This window comes from Schistocerca piceifrons, chromosome 5 (genome assembly GCF_021461385.2).
Source record: "Schistocerca piceifrons isolate TAMUIC-IGC-003096 chromosome 5, iqSchPice1.1, whole genome shotgun sequence".
NCBI lineage: Eukaryota > Metazoa > Arthropoda > Insecta > Orthoptera > Acrididae > Schistocerca > Schistocerca piceifrons.
The window spans coordinates 29085575-29100576 of record NC_060142.1 but is presented as its reverse complement, the minus strand read 5'-3'; the positions used below and the strand labels follow the sequence as shown (position 1 = coordinate 29100576).

At 36.5% G+C, this 15002-nt stretch overlaps 1 protein-coding gene across 1 annotated transcript in view; it reads right to left on the bottom strand.

Annotated features, from left to right (window-relative positions):
• Positions 1 to 301: 301 nt before the first annotated feature.
• Positions 302 to 15002, bottom strand: part of LOC124797981 (retinol-binding protein pinta-like) — a 152052-nt gene continuing 137351 nt past the window's right edge. The window contains exon 7 of the mRNA XM_047261159.1: positions 302 to 2130. Within this exon, the coding sequence (XP_047117115.1) occupies positions 1979 to 2130 (152 nt within the window). The 3' untranslated portion in view covers positions 302 to 1978. The remainder of the gene's footprint in view (positions 2131 to 15002) is intronic.

Sequence of the window (15002 nt, the reverse complement as noted above, 5' to 3'; positions counted from 1 at the left end):
GAGAGAGAGAGAGAGAGAGAGAGAGAGAGGTCTTTTCAAACGAGTATTTCTCGTGTTTACTAGGACTAACCCATGATGGCAGGAAGAGTGGAGAGTTTTTGAGTCAATATGGTTCTACCACTGCTAGAAACAGCTCTTCAACGCACTTAAGCAACGTAAAGTAGGAACAATTCCAGACGACCAGTGACGATGACTGCGATAACTCTGAACGGAACATCTTGAAGCTTGTCTTCTTTCGTTTCGAGTTTTATTTTATTAAAGTTAATGAAGAAGGAAGTGTAGTAGGAGAAAATGCGTAAGATCGAGGATAGGAAACATCTTATTATTATTTCTTCACTTTCACACAAGATTTATATTTGAGACAGACAGAAGGTTTACAGGGAACATTCAGTGAGGTAGTGGAGGTTTTATTGACCTATTCCCTATGGAAGAACACCTGTATGACATAACTGGGTGAATCCGAACCACTGACAATATTTCAGAACTTGTTGAAGGCCATTTCCCAATTATTTTGCTATTAAGAACCCGTGTTCTTCAGTGGCTGGTTACAGAATAATAATGTAATTATGACTTACGTGCTTTATTAACTCAATTACCCAATATTTTCAGTGCAATAGTGGTACAAAGCAAAAGGGGGAGGAAGGCTGGATATCCAAACTGTAACAATTTCTATTTTACAGGAGGCAAGTGCTGACAGGGACGAATAATAGGGAGCCATCTGTTTAAGAAGTAATGGTTAGTAAATACTGACACGAATGATTTGCAGAAATAGGGTGGAATTTCACCTTGGGGAAGATCCGTTTGGGTTCTCTAAAAATGTAGAATCATATGTAGCGATTTTGATCCTACGATTTATCTTAGCAAATAGATTAGGTGAAGGCAAACCCATTTTCATGTTGTTTATAGATTTAGTGAAAATTTTTTGACAATGTTGGCTAGGAAGCTGTGAAGGCAGAAGGAACAGAATGCAGGTAGCGAAATATGTAGAACTTGTACAGAAACCAGAATGCAGTTGTTAGAGTCAAAAGACATGACGGGAAAGCGGTAGTTCAGGAACGAATGAAACAGGGTTGCTGTCATAGATATAACACAGGCTGGATACTGAGGCAGGAAGGGGAGTTATGGAGAAATTTGGAACGGGAATTAAACTTCAGGAAATTATATTAGGGTAGCTGAGGGAATTAAAATAGAAAATGAGATAGTGAAAGTAGTAGATACCTTTTGTTACTTGGGCAATAAAATAACTGACGATGGCGGAAGTAGGGAGAATATGAAATGCCAGCTGGCAATTACAAGAAAAGCATTTGCGGAAAAATAAATTAGTTAACAATGGATATAAAAAATCTAAGTTTTCTTGCTGAAGGTAGTTGTCTGGAGTGTAGCATTGTACGGCAGTGAAATGCGGACGATTAGATATTCGTACAAGAAGAGGCCAGGAGCTTTTGAAGCGTGGTGTTACGGAAGAATGTTATATTTTTGGTGGGTGTGTTGAATAATTAATGAAAGGTCACAGCTCCACTAAAGGTAGGGTTTGGTTGAAATGACACGTCCACAGTTATTATCAAGGGATCGCCAGTTTCGTAATGGAAGGAAGTTTGTTTATATGTGTATTTGGAGCACGTGGGAGGGGGTATATAAACTACATAGGGGGACCAATACTTGACAATAGTGTAAGCAAGTCCAGATGGACGTAATTTGCTGTACGTATGGAGAGATGAAGAGGTTGCACAGGACAAACTAGAGGGAGTGATGTATCAAAGCAGTCGTCAGCCTGAAGGTCCCAACAGCAGGAAAACATCAAATTGAATGTTAGTACTCAGTAACGCATCACCGGGGACCATGTGTCCGCTGTACCAAAACACTCAAGAATTATGACAAAGCAAACTCTGAAATTTTGTTGGTGGATTCCCGGTTCACCCTGTGTATCACAGTTTACTGTCCACAAGTAACAAAATCTACAAAATGAACTGTGACGGCGTCAGTCTACTGAGAGCTTCTTGAAGGAGCCCGCCACTCCGAACAAGTCGTCGGCGTAGTGGTTGTCCGGTGGCCTCTTGCTCTCGTCCGAGGTGTAGCGGTCCTGCTCCAAGAACCAGTCTCTCTTCTTCTCCGCCCTCCTGATGAATTCATCTGAAATAAGAAAGTACACTTAATTTTTCTGTCCGTAGAAATTATTCCTACTAGCTACAAATGCACGAATGCATCTCCGTTTTCGGCGATTTTCTTTTTATGGGCACTATGCCGCAGTACTATGCATATTTCTCTGCCTGGCATTTTGCCTTCCAGTGCTGGAGACATCATCAGAGGTTAGATTCAGATACCAGTGCAAACCTAAACAAGGTCAGCAACATCTGGAAATCCTAGTGAAAAAAAGAATCAACTTAAGCAAAAGTTTTCCTCCCATTCGCGAAAACTGTCACAGATCGTATCAGCACAGTAGTCAGAAGACACGGTATCGGCACAGTTTTTAAATTAACAAGAAAGGTTCTAGAATTTGAGCGCTTCAAAGGGTATACGCCCGCCGCTCGCCACAGCAGGAATATACTGTGTGCGCAAAAGTAATTTGACCAAAAGTGTAGGGCAGAAAGACGGCTTCATGCGCGACGCACACGAGCTATGTATTATAACGAGTTCGCAGAGTAATTTCCTAGCGTGTTTCAGTAGTGCATGTGAAACGACGGAGCTACACACATCACGGGAATAAACTGATCTCACCGGCTGCCGCGAAGCAACAGTTGTTGTATTATAGGTGAATGGGGCGGTGCAAACGCTTTCGCAACCCCAGAAACAGCCGCTAACACCTGCCATGCATGCAGCAGGTTTGGACGTGGAATTGGTCATTGAAGCGGTGAAAAAGTTCCCTAAAATGTGGGACACATCTCCCAAGAAGTAACACGATAAGATGAAGAAGAGAGCAGCACGATTTCTAGTGGGCGTAAAGTTTTTTGAGGTTTCTTTAAGAAACAGAATCAAGAGAAAAATGATATAGGAATACATTACAATTCAACTGTTTTGTGTTCGTGTTCTAGAAATGGCGCTTTTGCTCGAATGTGGCCATTTAAAGCTTGAAATAGGCTAAGCAGCAAATGCTTTCCTCCCTGGCCAGAGTCCTTTCACTGGAATGAACAAAATCTTCATCTAACAAAAACAGTTTAAAATAAATTCTCTTATGTCAGTCGGTTCAATGTAATCAGTGCGCTAATTTATTGCTGCCACAAAATACATAACCGCACAAATTTGAATAGTGATATAAATTGAATAATCTTTCACGTCTGGGAATAAACTGATTCAATGTCACTATGACTATTTGTCTTGCCACAGTACTTTTCTAGCACTGCCTATGAAGTAATAAGCGAAAACATTTCTTCTACTGTTATTTCAACTTCCTCCTCAGGTTGATGAGATTTCATCGTACAGATCACATCGCTTCTCAAATGCCCTGGCACTTTTCAGCCACTTTTCATCTGTGAATCAGGCCATGCACTCTTTGTGCAGTACTTTCCACACTGTTTTATCAACTTTCCTTAATATTTTACACAGTGTTGTATGGCCGATTCTGTATTGATAATGCAGATCAAATAGAGTGCAAACACTACCCATATATTAGGAAAAGATGCACTATTGACGTTACAGCTGGTTTTTACTGTTAATCCATCAAACAACCGTGATACATTCGAAAACAGAGAATTTACTTTCATCTTCTCGCAAATCCATAAACAATGTCAGGAACTCTCCTTTCACCAGCCTTGAACTAATCAATGGGTGAGTTCAAAATCTACTGTTACGTTTCTTAATGTATTCATAAACAAAAGAAGCGGACATACGTGCTTTCTTCTGCCTTGGTTGTCTTCCACTCTAGCATTAATGCCATGTGCGCACTGCAACCATTTATGACCCCACTGTCCCACTGTAAGCATGCGCAGGTGTTACTCGCTCGTGTGCATGGAGACGAAGCTGTGCACCATTCACACAGGTTGCAATGTTAATGAGTGCGTAGACGGCGTGACCTTCCGTTAGTCACCACTATACCTTGCGCTTATGTTGTCATTCTTGTCAGCACAGTTAACGTCGTCGCCTGTAATGGGTATTGTTATTTTATGTGCTAGCGTTATCTTCCAACGCTTACAAGCCTGTCACATGTTATGAGGTCTCCCATATTTTACCCACATTTTCTTCTATCTGCTGTATTTTTGTTGTGTACATAGTTCTGCGTAGTCAGCGCGTACCCAACTTTCGCACTAGAGCTTATTAGTCGCTGACTGAAACTTGACTATAGACTGGTACAGACAAATGTAGAATTCGTACAGACTGGTACAGCCTAATGCAGACTGGTACAGACTGGTGCAGACAAATGCGGACTGACTAATCAGAGGTATGTACACTCGTTACAATATCTAGGGTGTTCATGTATCACTGCGCGAGTGTGATCTGCGACAAGAAAAGTTTCTACGTTAGCAGAAATCTCATTGGCTGCGTTACATATTAATACGCGGATCGGCGGAAGCAGAATTTGGTCCGTCTCTATGGCAGCGCCATCTCGTAGTGCGGAGATGGACGAGCGCTGCGCCTGCGCTGTTGTGCTTAGTAGGACGCGCTCTAGTGGGAAAGTTGTGTACGCGCTGACTACGCAGAACTATGTACAGAACGGGATGTGTGTTTTTGTTTATTTTGTTATTTGGCTATTGAACTGTATGTATCCATAAGAAAGTGCTTGTAATGGGCAAGGTCAAGTGGTTTTAATAACAAGTGGTGTGTGTGATCTAATGAGTTCCGACTACACAGTATGCACTCGCACTGAGCATGCCATCTAATGCAGAGAAAATTATGAAGTTCGAAGTAGCTGGATATTTCAGCTCTTGAATCAATAGTTCACTAACTGGTACTGATAAAACTAAAAAAAATGAAACTCCTTCCGAACAGGCATGGAGGCCCATCGGTACCGACCGGCCGCCGTGTCATCCTCAGCCCATATCTGTCACTGGATGCAGATATGGAGGGGCATGTCCTCAGCATACCGCTCTCCCGGCCGTATGTCAGTTTTCGTGAGTGGAGCCGGCTACTTCTCAATCAAGCGGCTCCTCTGTTTACCACAGAAGGGCTGAGTGCACTACACTACTCAACAGCGCTGGGCAGAATGAATGGTCACCCATCGAAATGCTAGCCCAGCCCAACAGTGCTTAACTTCGGTGATCTGACGGGAACCCATGTTACCACTGCGGCAAGGCCGTTGGCGCAACTGGTGCTGCTGGGTAACAGATTTAACCTTTAAAGTAGCTCTTTCGTAGGAACTTGAATTTTTAGTGATAGCATCATTGTCAAGCATCACGAATAATTACACTCGATGTCCAAAGATAAAATTTTGTTCTCATGTCAAGATGCAATTATTCATCTTTAATACTGAGCGACGTAACTGCATGACATGCCGCTATAGCTTTAACTCTTCATCACTCACACCACGTGGACAGTTCCACTTACTTGATGAAGTTCACCCACCTTATACGTTGGTCTCAAGATGCTGCTGCGCCCCATGAAATTCTTTACATAGAAATAGTTTCTAGGCGGTGCAGGGAGATCATGGGCTCGGCTGTGTGCAACGGTGATTTGTCACTTATAAATTCGGTGTTCGTGAGCGGAGTGAATGCGATTTGCAAGTTAAATTGTCCAGTGATGACAAGAGAAATATTACGACCGTGTTGAAATTGCTTTTGACACCGTACATCACAAACGGCTTGTAATGAGATTGCGTGCTTATGGAATACCGTACCAGATATGCGATTAGATTCGTGATTTCCTGTCAGAGACATCACATTTCGTAGTAACTGACGGAAAGTCATCGAGTAAAACCGAAGTGATTTCTGGCATTCCCCAAGATAGTGTTATAGGCCCTCTACATAAACGGTTTAGGAGACAATCTGAACAGCTGTCACTGGTTGTTTGCAGGTGATGCTCTCATTTATCATCTAGTTAACTCTTCAGAACAGAAAAATTAATTGTAAAACGATTAAGAAAAGATATCTCTATGGTGCGAAAATTATCAATTGACCGCAAATAATGAAAAGTGTGAGGCCGTCCACATGAGAGCTAAAAGAAATCCGTTAAACCTCGGTTACACGATAAGTCACTCAGATCTAAAGGCCGTGAATTCAGTTTGATACCTAGGAACTACAACTGCGAACAACTTAAATTGGAAAGAACACATAGAAAATGTTTTGCGGCATGCGAATGAAAGGCTGTGTTTTATTGCCAGAATACTTAGAAGATGCAACAAATCTACTAAAAAGACTGCCTGCACTACACTTGTGCGCCCTCCTTTGTAGTACTTCTGCCTGGTGTGAGACCCTTACCAGATTAACGGTGCACTTCGAGAAAGTTCATAGAACGACAGCACGATTTCTCCTATCGAGAAATAGGGGAGAGAGTGTCGCTGACATGATACAGGGTTTGTGGTGGACATCATTAAAACAAAGGCGTTTCTCGGTGCGGTGGGATATTCTGACGAAATATCTATCACCACACTTTTCCTCCAAATGGGAAAATGTTTTGTTGACGCCACCCACACAGGGAAAACCGATCATCATAATAAAAGAAAGGATATCAGAGCTCGCACAGAAAGATATAAGGGTTCGTTATTTTTCTCGCTCTGTCCGAAAGTGGAATAATAGGGAATTATTGTGATGATGGTTCGATGAACCCTCTGCCGGGCACTTAAGTGCAATTTGCAGAGTATTCATGTAGATGTAGATGTAAAGTCTTCCACGAATTATATGCTGCCCCAGTCTGTTATACATACAATGAATATGGATCTTCTAAGTCAGAAACTAGTTTCATAAATATTTAGAGTAATCTTCTTACATCTATTTAACTTCAAAAATGAAATTTCTCTTACGTGCCTAAGATGGTGCAATACAGTTAACAACAAATATTACAGGCTAGAACACTTCTACCTTCACGAATGATTAAAGCCAGGGTCGCTCCTTCTGAGTTTTATTACACTTAGCACTGACATAAGAAGTAAGAATAGTGGAGACGTCACCGACAATACGACAATACTGTGCCTGGTGGTGCATGGAAGTAAAAAAAGAAGAGAGATGGTGCTATAAACTTACACTGTACGTTGGTTTGAAGCATCTTAATTTGTCCAAAGCATTAGCAGATTGTTTACGATTGCTCCTTATTCACCTAATTCTGTCGTGTGCACGCAACACCTTCTTTTAATATTAAAAATTACGGTGCTTTCATGAAAAATTTAGTGTAAGGAAGGCAATTTCGAACGTTTTTTGTCCTTTAATGCTTACTTACTCTAGTGATACATCACATATGGCCTCGTTGTCGTAAATTGTTTTTTGTTGATGTATCTCGAGTAATCAAGAAGAGAAGTACGTGGTGCGAAAAGAAAGCTTTTGTAATCGGTTTACTTCCCGTTTACTATATTTATATCGATAGCAAATGAGGCTAGAACTCAGAGAAAGCAATGCTTGCTTGCTTACTGGTACTGCTTATTGTTCGTTACATTTTCTGCTTCCAACTACACAGATCAAAAAAAATTTTGCATCAGCCCGGTTTCCACAACTCCTGAAGATAGACGTTGACTGTGGATATTGCATGACAGTGACAGTCCCTTTGACTGTTCAGAGATGTCACTAAACCTGCTTAAAGATGTGAACAACCATGCATGAGCAGCACCTCTTAGACGGACAGGGTCCGACAGCGGATCAGTTCTAGTCATTCCAACAGGAAAGAGGAACACAGCTCTTGTTGTCTGTAGTTGAACCATGCCTAGACGGCCAATACCACGATTCTATCGCGTCCGCGTTGTTACTTTGTGCCAGAAAGGGCTCTCAACAAGGGAAGTGTCCAGGTGTCTCGAAGTGAACCAAAGCGATGTTGTTCGGAATGGAGGAAATGATGTTTATGTTGATCTCTATTCCAGTTTATTGTACAGGTTCCGAAACTCTCGGAATCGAGGTGATAGAAAACTGTTTTTAATGCCTGTAGTATGCACAATATTTATAATGTTGACGTTTGAAAAAAACTTACGTACATGCTCTTTGTTAGCCCATAAATTTTGGATTACGATCGTATTGATTAGTACATCCGTAAACGACGCATTTTTGTGAAACAACTACGTTTCTGCACAATGAAAGCACCAGATACTATTTGGGATACAGCCTGGAAAGTCGATAAGTATACTGAAGGGTCGAAACTGAGAGAGGGCACGTGAGAGTGACGTCACAAGGAGATATCACTGAGATTAACCAAGCAGGTATAAATGCATTGAGCTAAAAAACATCGGGGAGGTACCATTGCGACACAAACTTGAATCCGATGTCGGCCGTTGTAACTAGTCCAAAACATTAGGTTCACCGCATTCCTACCCCCAAGTTCACAGCAGTGACACTTGCCCATGACGTCACTCTGACAGTGTTATATTATGGACCAAATACACATCCAAGAACAAACATTCGAAATTATCTATGACTTGCCACCTCCCTTATTTTTCTTACCTCCATGCTCAATGAAGCGCCAAAGAAACTGGTAAAGGCATGTTTCTTCAAATACAGAGATATGTAAACAAGTCGAACACAGGCAAAACATGTAAGTCTAGCATCTGGAGCAGCTGTTAGATTGCTTACTGTTGTTACAGGAGCAGGTTATCAAGATTTAAGTGAGTTAGAACATGGTGTTATAGTCGGTGCATCAGCGATGGGACACAGCATCTCTGAGGTAATGAAGAAGTGGGGATTTTCCTGTACGACTATTTCACAATTGTATCATGGATATCAGGAATCCGGTAAAACATCAAATGTCCGACATCGCTGCAGCCGGAGAAGGATACTGTATTTCCATACAAAAACTTAAGAATGTCGTTGGTGATTAACACGTTCTTCTCTTCAAACAAAGGAATCCAAATGTCATGGACCCAACTTCCTAAACTTAATTCATACTTCCTTTCTTGAATGAATTTGAAAATGTTAAATTCTAAACATGCAACAACTGCGTTAGATGTTTCCATTTAATATAGAATAAAAATATATTAGTGAATTAAAATTTTCATAACTGTTCGGATGTCTACAATTGCTTTAAAAGTGTATCATTAAAGATAATAATTTCCTTTTCGTGAAGTGTGTATTGTACTAAAAACTCATGAAGGAAATAAAAAACACACAGTAGAAATACTAGTGATAGAATGAAAATTAAGTGTAAATACTTTGTCTACACAGCTTTCAATCCCACAGCAACATGAAAGAGGATTTATTTATTAAGGAAGTATTTTAATTATTAATGAAATTTTATCTCAATAAATGGAAGTGCACAAGAAGTGTAAAAATGTGATGTACAGAAATCAATTGATAACTTTTATTCACACAAATACTCAAAGGATAAGCTTTCATATATGTGTAAAGAATTTCATAAAGTGTTTACAAGAAATGGATATAATAACAAAAAGACTATTCTGAACAGTTTATATCTAATTATAAGAGTCCTTTGGCAATGTTTAAGGACATGAAAGATTTTCTTTCTTTTTACAAGCAACAACAGCAGTTAAAACATTTTAAAAAAATAATTGGCTGTCAAAAAAATTAAAGATCTTGGCTGTTTTTACGTAAGTCGTATATCTAGGGACAAGCTCACAAGTAGATGTAAGATTTGTCAACTAGAATATAGACAAAAAAGGAAAATAGTGTGTGAGTGTGGAAAAGAAGTAGTTAAAAGCGATCTCAAAAAAGATTTACAGACAAATACGCACATTAAATTTGAACTACATACTTAGTCTACTAAAAATTTAACTTTGCTGCTAATTTCTAACTTTTAATATCTATTAAAATTTATCTTAAATAAATTAGTAGTCACCTTTGCTGCAGATTTCTGATTTTTCAAATCTATTAAAATTTATCTTAAATAAATTAGTAGTCACCTTTGCTGCTAATTTCTAATTTTTCAAATCTAATAAAATTTATCCTTAATAAATGGAAGCATTTTGAAAGGTTTTACAATTGCTCAACTTCGTGATTATTGCAGAATCAATAATTTACAAGGATATAGCGCACTTAGAAAAGATGGTCATATCAACTTAATTTTTTCAAATAATTTACCTCTTCCCACAAGAACTCTTGAAAATTGAAAGTAACTGAACTCAAAGCTAGTGCTAAGAATCTTGGTATTAAAGGAGAGAATACATTAAAGAAATCAGAGTTAATTAATGCCATTGTATTACAACAGTTAAAATTTCATCCAGATGTATTTCAAACAACCAGATCACAACCAAAGTGTGTACCAAATATAAATTATTTTTATAGATTTGATGTTGATATTATTGCAAAACCTCGTCCACCAACAGAGGAATATATAGTGAGGTTAGATCAAATTTACCCAGTTAGTAGTAAAATATTTGAGCAAGAAAAGGATGATGAGCCAACTAAAAACCATTTATTTGAGATAAAAGATATTAGATCTAAATTTAATGAAAAATTTAAAGCATGGTCTGTTGACTATAAAATTGTTTTTAATGATGCTAACATTGCAACACTCGATACTGTTAGTGAGAGAACAGATTATATAAAGAAAGCACTCAAATCCATGGAAGTAGCTAAAAAGAGGACTAATTTCAGGAAAGGAGATAAACTGAATATAACAGTTAATAACCCAAAAACGTTTTATCCAATTTCTATAGGTTATAAAGCATCAAACAATACTCAATAATCTATTAAAGTCTTATACTATAAAATGAGGGATATCTTAACATCATATGAAACTGTTGATATAGCAGAAACATCAATTAATATTCAGATGTTAGCAATTCCCAGAGGCAGTTAAGGTAAAAAAATAATAAATCTGGCTGAAGACAAAAAGACTAAGATATGCATCACAAGAATTAAAAATGATGATAATCTCTGCTGTCCTAGAGCTGTAATTGTGGCTTTGACATACCAAACAAATAATATTTTAGGAAGAGAACTAACTACAAATGAGATTAAGAAAATCATAGAAAGAGATAAATACAAATTACAGAAGGAGTTAACCAATATATTATGCAATCAGTTGGACGAACACAATGAAGAAGGATAAACTTTAGATGACATTAAAAATGTAGAAGAATTGTTGGATATGCAAATAAATGTTGTATGTGCTGAAAATTTTAATGCAGTTATCTATAGTGCTTGTGAGAAAGAAATTAAGATTTATCTGTACAAAGATCACAACCATTTTGATGTAATTGATAGTATGACTGCTCTCTTGGGATCAGTATACTTCTGTAATAAATGCAACAAGCCATATAACAACAATGATGCTCACAGATGTAAAGTACAGCGAAAAGTATGCATATTATGCAAAAGTCCAGAACATGAAAGTGAAGAAAATAAGATTTACTGTGAGAAATGCAATAGATACTGTTATAATGAAGAATGATTGAACAATAACGAAGAAGTTTGTGATACAGCTTACATGGGTAAAGGATGTAAAAAGATTTGTTTAAGATCTAAAGAACATAAATGTGGCTTTGAACTTTGTAGAAATTGTCAACAAGTAGTGGAAATTGGAAATCATAAATGTTAATTGCAACCTGTATTGCAAAAAGGTGGTATCTGTGAAAGAAAATTTGGTGAAGTATTTATAGTGCAAGGTTGCACAAATTGTAATAAAGAAGGTTGCTATGGTAATGGAGAATTCCAAGATTTTTATATTTACCAGTGCTTCAAATGTTCAAATGCAATAAAGTAGTCGGTGGTGAAGAATTTAAATGTTGTAAAAAAAGGTTTCCCTAAGAAAGTGAATTGTGCCTATACTGAGAGATACATATTTTTTCATTACGAAACAACTCAAGAAACTGGAACACACTTTCCAAATCTAATAATTGTCTACAATTTTAAAGGTGATACTGTTTATAAATTTAAGACAAATGACGAATTCTGTAAGTGGATGATATCTGCAAAGAACAGTTATCACACATTCATAGCTCACTATGCAAAAGGTTATGATTCCCAATTCATTTTCAAGTACTGTGTTTAAAATACAATAAGGCCGTATAGCATCTACACAGGAACTAAACTAATGTTATTGGAGATTAAACAGTAGGGTATAAAAATTATAGATAGTAGTAACTTTGTACAAGGTCCACATAGCAGTCTTCCAAAAACGTTTGATTTGAAAGAATTGAAGAAAGGTTACTTCCCACATTTATTCAATATGCCAGAAAATGTAAACTGCATAGGACCAATGCCTGATACTAATCGTTACTGTGTTGACACTATGAAACCGAAAGATAGAGAAGCATTTCTCAAATGTCACAGCTCTAGAGATAAAGAAAATTATGTGTTAAATATGAAGAAAGAAATTAACGAATATTGTAATTATGATGTAGATATATTAAGAAGAGGCTGTTTGGAATCAAGAAAACAGTTTCTGGAAATTGCTAACATTGATCCATTCTGTTATTTAACAATTGCTGGCATTTGTATGGCAATTTACAGATCGAAATATTTACCAGAAAATACAATCGCTGTATTGGATAAGGAACAGAAGGAGAATTGCAGTAAACAATCAATAGCTTGGTTGAATAGTTTTAACAACAATAATATCTCACATGCTCTTAAAGGTGGAGAAGTAAGAACTGCAGGAGCAAAAGTAGATCGTTTTGATAAAGAAACTAACACTATTTATCAATACCTTGGTTGTTATTGGCATGGATGTAAAAAATGTTTCATAAGTGAAACAATTACCAACAAAAATAAGGGAACTATGAATGATATTTATCAAAAGACTTTAAGAAGAAGTGCAGAATTACGGAATGCTGGATACAATTTAGTGGAAATGTGGAAATGTGATTGGATGAACTCAAAAGAGTATAAGATGCTTAAGCAGTTACTGGAAGTCATTGAACCATTGAATCCAAGAGGTGTGTTTTATGGTGGGCAAACAAATGCAATAAAATTAAGAGCTAAAGCAGATGGTATTAGCTCAAAAATTAGATATATTTATGTATGTGGTATTTATCCTACTGTGCAATATTATGATTACTATCTTAAACAACATCCAAGAAAAATATATGGACCAAGATATTATTCTTAAAATTGGTATGGCTTAATAAAATGTAAAGTATTAGCTCCTAAAGGATTTTATCATCCTGTTTTACCTTTACGCATGCAAATCGATAAAAATGAAGAACTACTGTTTCCTGTCTGTGTCAAATGTGTAGAAGAACAAATAAGTAGATGCAATCACAGTAATAAAGAAAGAAGTTTTATTGAAACTTGCATGACTGATGAAGTAAAGAAAGCTGTAGAAAAAGGATAAAATTTTTTTAAAGTTTATGAAGTATGGGATTTTAAAAATAAAAGCAATCTGCTGTTTAAGCATTATGTGAAAGACTTTATGTAAATAAAATTGGAAACTAGTTTATATAATTTTGATAGTGACGAAGAATACATCAAAATAGTTAAAGAGAAGTTGGATATTGACTTGAATTGTGATAGAATAAAGGAAAATCCTGGAAAAGGAGTGGTTGATAAGATATGTCTTAATTCATTATGGGACAAATTAGGACAAAGGCAAAATATGAGTCAAACAGAATATGTGACAGATTTGCAACGATTTTATGAGATATTACTGGATGATCAATTAGATAACTTAGATGTAAATTTTAATACAGAGCAGATGGTTCAGATGAGGTACAATTTCAAAGATTATTATGTTGAAAACAATGCAGCTACTTATATTTTCATAGCTGAATTCACTACGTCAAATGCAAGGCTTAGATTGTATGATATGTTAGATAAACTAGGAGAATCTGTTACATATTTTGATACTGATTCTGTAGTATATATTGATGATGGTAAAAATACTGTGGAAACAGGTTGTATATAAGGTGAATGGCCAGATGAATTAGGAAATAATTGGATTACAGATTGGGCTTCAATAGGTCCAAATAGTTATTATTACAAGAAAAATTATAATAAGACAGAAATGAAGGTAAAAGGCTTTACTCTAAATTACAGAAATATTCAAAAGTTGAATGGCGATCAGTGATAAGGTTAATAGACAGTGAAGTTAAAGAAAAGATACAGTTAGAATACAATCAGATAACATGAGATATTGATACTAAAAATCTGGTAAACAAACAAGTTACGAAAGAATTTTCGTTTCAGTACGATAAAAGAATTGTTTTAGATAACTATGATACAGTGCTTTATGGTTATTAAAAATTATCTATATCTTCTAATGTAAATAAAAAATTCACACCACATGACTTATACAAATAGAATAAAGCAGTTAGTTGTATTTTGTTGTATTCTAGATTGTTTAACTTTTTGGTTATTGAGTGATAAACTTTAAAAAATAACGAATAAGCTTTAATGTAATTTTGTACATAGATTAATAGTTGGTAAATTAGAATCTACTGTTTGTTTTACTGTCATAGAAAAGAGAGAAATGGAATTTTCTTTTTTGCTCCCATATTCCTATATCTGTTTCCTCATAGTTACCAAAGTACTTTTCGCATTCTTCTCCATAAATTCTCTTTAGTGCACTAACATGTTTACTATGCCTCTGACTTCTCAAGTGTTCTATAATTAATGATGGCTTGTTTCTCTCTTGTATTATAACTTCTTTCGACAAATATGTCAAATTGAAATTCATCCCATCCATTAGTCATATTTATAAAGATTAAAATTTAAAAGATTATTAAAATTTCATTCTATATAAATGGACACTTTACTGAAGAATCTCAATAATGTAAAAATTCTAATTTGTTTAAAAAGACTAGTGAGCATGATGTAAACGAGCACTATTACGTTACTGACTGTGAACGCTTAAGGACTAGATATGGTGATAAAATTCGTCTTGAGCTCGATAATAAGCTTAAAATTATTTTGCCAGAAAGATTCAATAAAATAATGGATAACTGGGACTTAAAATTTTTTACAGGTGGTGAAATTAAACTAAAATATAAAGGAATGACGAGAACTAAAAATAATGATAACGAATTTGATGATGGAGAGTTTGTT